This window comes from Alligator sinensis, unplaced genomic scaffold, assembly GCF_000455745.1.
Source record: "Alligator sinensis unplaced genomic scaffold, ASM45574v1 scaffold871_1, whole genome shotgun sequence".
Classification (NCBI taxonomy): Eukaryota; Metazoa; Chordata; order Crocodylia; family Alligatoridae; genus Alligator; species Alligator sinensis.
The window spans coordinates 56,727-65,634 of NW_005842746.1; the positions used below are offsets into that span (position 1 = coordinate 56,727).

General features: G+C 40.3%; 1 protein-coding gene across 5 annotated transcripts in view; it reads left to right on the forward strand.

Moving 5' to 3' along the window:
• The window catches only part of SESTD1 (SEC14 and spectrin domain containing 1), a 123,601-nt gene that overhangs the window by 52,983 nt on the left and 61,710 nt on the right, over positions 1-8,908 (forward strand). For all 5 annotated transcript variants that reach the window (XM_025216539.1, XM_006034530.3, XM_014525106.2 and 2 more), the window contains one exon: positions 1,922-2,035. In XM_025216539.1, coding sequence (XP_025072324.1) covers positions 1,922-2,035 — 114 coding nt within the window. The remainder of the gene's footprint in view (positions 1-1,921; positions 2,036-8,908) is intronic.

An 8,908-nucleotide genomic window follows, 5' to 3' on the forward strand; every position in this document is an offset into this window, starting at 1 on the left:
TTAGTACTGCTGCTTATTGGATCACAGAACAAGGCTTTTTATGTCCCCAGAGGACAGTGGTCTCTCTGTTTCACTAGTTTGTTTTTAAATGTTTTTCATAAACTTGAAAGATTTACATTTAATTAGCACAAATAACTACCCTGGTGTACTTTAAAATCTACACAGATAAAAGCAAGAAGTGTTCTTTCAGAGATGTACCACTTTAACAATAAGATGCTAACTTTTGTCTATTTGAACTGGACCAGTAACCAGCAGAGTCAGCTATTTGTCTTGTTTTCTGGCTTTTGATTTTTCAGGAAAAGCAGCTCTTTCCCGAATAGTGTCTTAATGAGACTTGATGTTTTAATCCCAAACCTTTTCTCTCTGTCAAGAGCCAAGACCTGTTGTTTCCTTCCTTAGATCTGAGTGCTTTTCAACAAGATGAGCACTGCATCTCCTATAACTATACTGTTCTTTAAAAGCACTTTGTTTCTGGTTTCTCTCTGTTTCTTTAGATGTCACATTCTTGGTTCCATTCTGAAAAATAACACTGTAAATATATTTTTTCCCCATGAAAGCAATAATATAAATCTAGCAAAAATAATAATTAATCAAGGTGTTTATTTTTCATGATTACTTTTCATATTCTCTCAGCTTGGATAAAGAAAATAAAGTCACTTTTCAGTTGTCAGTGAGATAATGTATGCCTTCAAACACATTTTCTTGCAGTATTTTCAAAAGAGCTGTTTTGGTTGGTCTTTTCTTATTAAAACTAGTTTTTCCAAAAACAATTTCTGCTTTGGACCAATTTTAATCAAATTATCCCAGTCCTAAAAAGGTTTCTTTTATAATGTTTCAAACAAAATAATTGAAACTGTTTCTATACTTAGTAGTACAATCACTTATCTGTTACTCTTGCAATAGATAAAAAACAGGGCAGTGTAGCATCTTACAGACGTACTCATTTGGAGAGGCATAGCTTATTAGGCTATAGCTTATTTCGTGAGATGTAGCATTAAGATTGATGTTCTTATGTTGCCAATATGTAAGAACATCAGCCTGGTGTATCTGACAAAGGAGGCTGTAGCCCACGAAAGCCCATGTTCCTTTAAACAAGTTAATCTTTAGGGTGCCACACTGCTGTGCCTTTTGTCGAACTTCAAATTGATGTGGTTAACTACCTTTCCTTCTTGCAATAGTGACAGAAAAGTAAGGAGTGTGGCCTATGAACTGTTCAGTGTTGGCAACGTGACAGCATCAACCACAATGGATGTTCTTTTCCCAGAAAAATAATCAGTATTCAACATAATAAAAACTGACTAAAAATATGTAATGAGTTTAATAGCATATAGCCCTTGAGTATTTACTGTATTTTGTAAATAGTAAATGTCGTAGTAAGAGTTTTGTTAAAGTGTTGGAAGATCTGTTGATCTGAAATCATGTTATTAATAGTAAAGTATACGTTTCTCTTCTAGCTTTAATTGTTCCTTTACTGCGAATGTATCTTCAAATATAGTAATAGTTTTATGCAAAGTTTGCAATGCAGTTACTTTCCCAAATATATTCCTCTGTAGCAATAAGCTACTGTCTGAAAGTTTCATAACAGCCTTAACCTCTAGTTACCATAGTACTATAAACAAGTCAGTCTTGCATTACTTATGGAATTTCCGTTACTTATAGAGCATGAACTTCTGGTTGGGACCACACAAACAGGAGTTTTGATTTTTGTTCCCTGTTCTGACGCTGACTTGCTGTATGTCTTAGTGCAAATCACTTAGTTTCTGTGCAGAAATAGATCAATTAGCCTACTATGTCCAGGTGATGTAGACCTTGTTGAATACAGATTTGTAGAGAGTCTTAAGTTCATGGTTGAAATGTGCTATCTCAATACAAGATAACTTTACAATTAATGCTAATTGTTTTATTTTTATTTGTTTTACAGAATGTTGTTCCAGCTGAGGTATCACTTGTTTGTGTAGTAAAGCCAGATGAATTTTGGGACAAGAAAGTTACACATTTTTGTTTCTGGAAAGAGAAAGATAGACTTGGCTTTGAAGTAGGTTTACAAATTTTCTCCATTTTTTCAATTGGGAATGATGACTGTAAATATGCTAGAATGACATCAAATGGATATGTTCTGATCAAAGTAAATGATCATCCATGCTTGGTATTGTTTTGTAGATTCTCTAACAAATTTGTGGTCTTTCATTTTTTAATTTTTTTTAAGAAGAATATTAAATGAAGCAGTTTTAGAATTGAAGCTTTTCTGTTTTAATCCTTGCTTATGTATAATAAAACTGTTTCATGTCACCACTTATAGTTTTAGCTACTATAATTGTTGCACAGTGCTTCAGCTTATCCTGTATATAGTTTCATAACTCTGGACTGTTGGGACATTACTACTGTTGTTCCTTGGCACAGGAGCAGCCATTTTGGAGTTACAGTATTCTGAATTCATCTCCCTCTTGTAGATTTTGGATGCTAGTTACCAATAGGTTTTTCTAAAATACACAGATTATGCTCTTACTTTCATGAAGCAGTGTACCTTTAAGGATTGTTGTCTAATATTAGTACCTCCATTTTATCATCTATAGCATGTTTAGTAGAGTCAAGGGAAAAAATGATGCATGACAAGTGGCATCCTGCATATGGGTTGACTTTTAATGTTAGCATTGCAATCTAATTTTGTTTGAACTGTAATTTGGGCTTCATGCTCACCAGTGGGTCTAATGTCAGGTTGTCTTTTTTATGTACAGGTAAATTAAAAATTATTTGAGAGGACCTCTGTTTCTTCAAAAAGCTTTCACATACGATTCACTCTCCTGTTCCTCCTTGATAGTACTTAGATATTCTCTCCTATCATGTAAGGTTTATAACCTTCTCAGATTCAAATATTCCTGTAGAAAATGGAGAAGTTCAGGCTAAAGAAGAAATGACATGGGCAGATATTGGCTTTAAGATAAACTTGACTTCTGTAGGTGAGGATATATATTAGAACCCCTGATATTTTGTGAATCCTTATCTTCACAGTGGGGGTGGGTAAGGAGCCTAGACAAGGAACCAAGGGTATCAATAAAAGGTCACTGTTGTGCCTCCAAAACAATTTCTGTGGTGGCACAAAGGGAAAGAAAACAGACATCTAGCCTGTGCCAGTGGTTTACAACCTTTTTTTTTTCATTTGTGGACCCCTAAATAAATTCTGAATAGAGATGTGAACCCTTTTGAATTGTAGGTGTGGGTATTCACATTTTTGATTGATCATAGTCAACTTTCATGGACCCCTTAAACGTAGTCTGTGGACCCCAAGGGTCCACAGACCACAGGTTGAAAACCACTGGTCTATACCATTTGTCACCCTACAAATGCCCAAACTTGTGGCCACAACAAGGTGGTAATAGTTCTTGCCACTTGGTTGCAGAGATGTCTGTTTGGTATGTGGTATGAGAGTGTGGGCAGCTCAGAGCTCTCTGAGACACCCTGGAAAGGTGCTTCTGTGGCCTGAGGGGCCCCATCTTGTGTGCCTCATAAATTCCTGTGCATAATTGGGCCCCTCAAGCCCTGGGATCATCTGCCCAGCTTTTTCCACTTAGAGACACACCCCAGAGATTCCCAGGGTCCATTCCTGCAAGCAGAGAACATGTCACTTGTTGTCCTGCAGGATCAACAGGTGGGATAATAGATAATAGACATGTTTCACCCAGCACATGTCCCGGCACAACTAATTTGCTTAATTTGGCAACATGTATTTATACAGCTAGATCTGTGATGTAACCAGGGATATGCAGAATTGTAGTAAACCACTCCATGGAACCCCTGAAATGCCCTAACCATTTGCCAGGGCTGTCCCTAGAGGGTGTGAATTGGGGCAACTAACCCAGGACCCGCACTTTGGGGGGCCCTGCAGAGCTGAATGAAGCTGCCGTCGACTTCACATCCGGCCACTTGGCTCCCCCCGCCACTGCCAAATCTGCCGCCAGCTTCCTCACATCTGGGGGCGGGGCCTTGCACAGGCTGATTTGCCCCAGGCACCGCACCCTGCTCGGGTTGTCTCTGCCATTTGCTATAGCTTTTATTTCAAAGGATGCCATTTCTCTGATCAACTGTGGAACCACTGCTTTGTTCCAGCTGAGCAGGGAAGGGCACCATTTGAAGTAAAAGTGACAGTAAACAGCTGATTGGCCATTCATTAACCTGCTGTGAATTAAGAGCATCGTGAACCACAGCTATCTACTAAGCAGTACTGGATATTTCATAACCAGTAAAAAAGAGCGGTGGTTAACACTTAATTTGAATTTAGTCTTCATGTAGTTTATTACCAAACACTGCTTATAGAGGTACTGTTAGAATGGTTGGATTATCCTTTTCATGGGTGTGACTTCTGCTTGACTAAGCCCTGGGAGAAGTGTTTTCTTAAACCTGATGGCTGATTCTGTTTTTGAAACAGTTAAAGGTATCCTTCAATGCCTACTTCTCCGCATTTTAATATAAAGAATATGCCATTTCTGTATATGACAGTTTCTCTTCCAAAACTAGACTGGTTGCATATATCTGAGTATTCTTTTGATTGCATTGTAAAAGAAAAGTTTCTTCAGAGGTCATCTGTAAATTGCCATTTTTTTTTCTTGTTTAGTGTTATTACGATATGTAATCATTGTGGGCTCAGTAACTTGAAATTCCACATCTTTTCTATTAAGGCTCTTATTATGACTCAGCTAGAATATATTTCTAGAGAAATAAACAGAATACCTTAGGTCTAATATGCTAATGAGGCAAAGATCATTTTAAATGCTTCCTATAATGTGGGGAAACTTTTCTATTTGACTTTAAGGCTCAGTTTAACATAGGTCATTAGATGATAGTCGTATGTAATTAAATTTAATAAGAATAATGATTTTAATAAAGAAGTTCTATCCTTGTAGTAGTGGTGTTAGGTCACTTCTGCTTTTATAAATCAACTTTTGTGTTTCTTTATAAACAATAACCTATTGCAGCTGAGCCATAAACATTTCCCTGCCCCAATCTGAATTTTTTAATAAAGGAGTTCTGCAGTCCTTTGAGAGAAGACTGTGAATAATAGTGGACATTTTAAGATTTTTATGTTACTATAGATCAAAAGACTGCTTATTTGAATTATTTTAGGGGAAAAGTATAAAAGTCAAAGCCCTACAGGTCATAAATTCTTTATTGGTCAAAAAGAAATCCTTTTAACAATTTTACCCTAATGACCTTTGTGCATTCGTTTAGTGGATCTATGACCTACCAGTCAGATTTCAGTGAAACAGTACAGGGTAGACCAAAGGGCCAAAAAACAAGCTACTGCCAAATAAATTGGACTGGGGGTGTAAAACTCACTTTCCTTTCCAAAGTAACTGTCTACATGCATGTTGTTAATTTTTGATTAAATGAAAGCTAACCTGTGGTGTATTACCATCACCTGTGTTTGATTTACTGCAGGGTAAGAACATGTACCCAGTAGCTGACAGGCTGTAGCTTTTCACCACTGTTTATCATGTGGTAACTCATTTCTGTGACTCTGCATCTGGCATCTTAAAAGTTCCAGTTTGTATGAATTGAATATACTTTGCAAACAGACCTTAAAAACTACTTCCAGAATTTAGGATGCAGGAACACAGTGGGCAACCCTCTCCAGCAATCTTCTTTTCCCAAAATCAGATTATATCCTCTGCAAACCTTCTAACAGCAGCCAGAATTTAGTTTGCAAATAGTGGATTTTCCCCTACAAGGAGTTGCTGCTGATCTTGCCTTCAATGATTAGTTAGCAAGTCCAAATAATTTGTGCTTCAAAATTAGCTAAAGATTGCTCTGTTGCTCTCCAGGAACCTGCTGTTCTAAAATGTGTAGCTGGTTATTCCAAATACCCTTAAAAAATTACTTTTCTCTGCCTAGTAGACTGAGCTTCATTGTACACATAGCTTTGAGAATTTCATATATTGTAACTAGGATTGGGGGAAGATGAATATAACTTAAAACTGCAGAATCAGTAGATTTCTTGTTGCATTGCAATTTGCATGTAGCTCAAACCTGCCTCCAACTATTTTTTTTGCATATACCATCCATTTGAAGAAATCTTCTCTGGTATTGATTCAGCAATAAGGCTGACAGCGTAGGCCTTTGAAAATCAGTTCTCACTGTAAAAAAAGAGATTAAAATGACCCAGTAGTTATTCTTATCCTTTTGGAAATTTGGAGCAAACTTGAGAAGGCTTTCCAGATTTAGGATCAGGGAAGATGTAGCTATCTGGTAACAGCTGAAATATCAGTGTGAAGGATAGACATAAAAAGATTCCTAAAGCTGTTCCTTGTCAAAGACTGAAATTCAAACTATATAGGGATTTTGCTTCAGCAACCAGAAAACTGTAAGTTTTAGAACAGTGGTGTTAGACTGATTGGGCCCATGGGGCTGGTCCATGGGCCAGATTGGGCCCACAGATTGACCCTACATGCTGGATTCAATGCGCAGGGCTGTCCAGTGCAGGTGGTTTGAGTGCCATGAACCAGCCTTGCATGTTGTGCCTTGTGCACCAGAACCCCCCTGACATGCTGGAATTGGCATGCAGTGTACAGGTTCAGTCCAAGTCACACAGGCAGCACAGCAGGCTTGATGATGGGATTCAGTGTGCAGGCCTGGATGATAAGGTCTGCAGGCCTTATTTTGATATCCTAGACCTAAAGTAACTATTTCAAAGATTTCTTGTGATACAGATCAGACTAACCTTTCAATCGCTCTGTTGTGGAACAGCTGGGGAAAAGGCCATCAGCTGACAAGATCCAGAAGACTCGGCACTCTAGAGAGCGGAAAGTACAGGTCCTCAGGGATGGGGGCTGTAAGACCACTGCACCAAAAAGGATGAGGGTTATGGTGTTTAGTGACTCCTTTTCACGGTGGACAGAAGTACCAATGTGTTGGCTAGATTTGGGGTCCCAGGAGGTGTGCTGTCTGCCTGAAGCCCATTTTCAGGATGTCTCATAAAAATTGCCATCCCTTAGACCACTACCCTTTCCTGCTTATCCATGTAGGCACCAATGATACTACCAGGCATGGCAGTGTACAGATAAGAGGAGACTGAGGCTCTTGGCAGGAGGATTAAGGAGCTTGCTGCGTAAGTGGTGTTCTCATCAATCCTCCCAGTGGGAAGTTAAGGGCTCAGGCAAAGACCATGTTGTCATGCAAGTTAATGTGTGGTTGAGACAGTGGTATCAACGGGAAGGCTTTTGATTCTTCAACAATGGGTGCATATTCTGGGGAGGAGGACTGCTGTCAAGAGACATGATCCATCTGACCAGAACTGGAAAGAGCATCTCTGAGCATCATCTGACTAGCTTAGTGATGAGGGTTTTAAATTTAGGTTCCACTGTCCAGCAACGGAAGAAGCAATCCAGGCGGGAGAGGACAGGGAGAAGCGGCTCAATTTGGGGAATGTGCTGCAACAGGAGAGCAACAGGAGATGCAAAAGGGAAACAAGTAGGTCAGAATGCAAAACGCATCCAGTGTATGTATATAAATGCAAGAGTGTGGGGAACAAACAAAATGAGCTGCAAGTATAGCCTTTGAAAAGAATGATGATCAGATTAGTGTCATAGAGACATGGTGGGACAACTTTTACGACTGGAATGTCAACATTGAGGGGCGCACACTGTTGTGCAAGGATAGGGCAGGGAGAAACATTGGTGGCAACACCTTATGTCAGAAATACATATCCTTGTTCCCTAGTTTAGGAGGAAGAAGGTAGCAGATGAGAATGTATTTGGGTGAAGATAAAAGGTGAAGGATGTAGAACCAATTATAATGGTGGAATGAGGCACTTTTCAAGAAGGTAACAAATTGAGACTATCACTGGGGGATTGTTTATCTTGGATCTTGCTGTGACCAAGGGGAAAGAACTGGTGGAGGATGTGAAGGTGACGGGAAAACTGGGAGGAAGGGATCACAATATGATAAAATTCATGATGCTTAGAAGGAAAAAGCATGAATGTAGTAGATATAGTGTATCTGATCTTCAGCAAGGCTTTTGACAAATTGGGAGACATGTAGGGTAGATAAACTATTCCAAGGTGGACAACTGGCTCAGTGACTGCAAGCAAAGGTAAATGGATCTATGTCAGAAGGGTGAAAGGTGTTGAGTGTAGGGGTGCACTGATAGAGATTTTTGGGGCTGATACCAATTTCCTATTTTTAACCATCCATATCAGCTGAAATCGATCCGATTGCTGATATGCAGCCCAGCAGCATGGAGAGTAGTGTGTGGCTGGTAAGTCTGTTGTGGGGGAAGGGGCGAGGGAGTCAATGGGTGAGAGACAGGCCTGGGGGGGGAGGGGGGGGGGGGGGAGGGAAGGGGTGTGGGAGGGGGGCAGATTGTAGCCCCCATGGCTCCCTCCCTCACTGTGGGGGGCTTGATCTGCTCCTCCCATGCCCCTTCCCTCACAACAGACTTACCAACTGGACCTGGCTACTCTCCACGCTGCCGGGCTGTGCTCCTGGCTGCCTGTGTGCTGCCCTGCGGCTGTGTGCATGCACCTAGCATTTATCAGCCACATCAGCCAAAAAAAGCTGATTGCTAATACTGTCAGTATTCCTTATATTGGTGCTGATCCACTATGGGACCGATGTATCGGTGCACTTCTAGTTGAGTAGAGTCCCACAAGGGTCTGTCTTAGGCCCAGTTTTGTTCAATGCATTTATTAACTGAAATAGCTTTAAAAGCTGAAATAGCTTTTTGAGCATATTTGCAGATTACGCCAGTGTTTCTCAACTGGTGTGCTGTGGCATACTGGTATACCGTCAGGTATGAACAGGCGTGCCATGGAATTTTGGGGAGCTACACACCCCGTCTGTCTGTCTGGTTGTCCACAGCAGCAGCATGTGGGGGGTGTGGCTTGAGCCAGTGATTCAAGCGCCATGCCACCCTTCC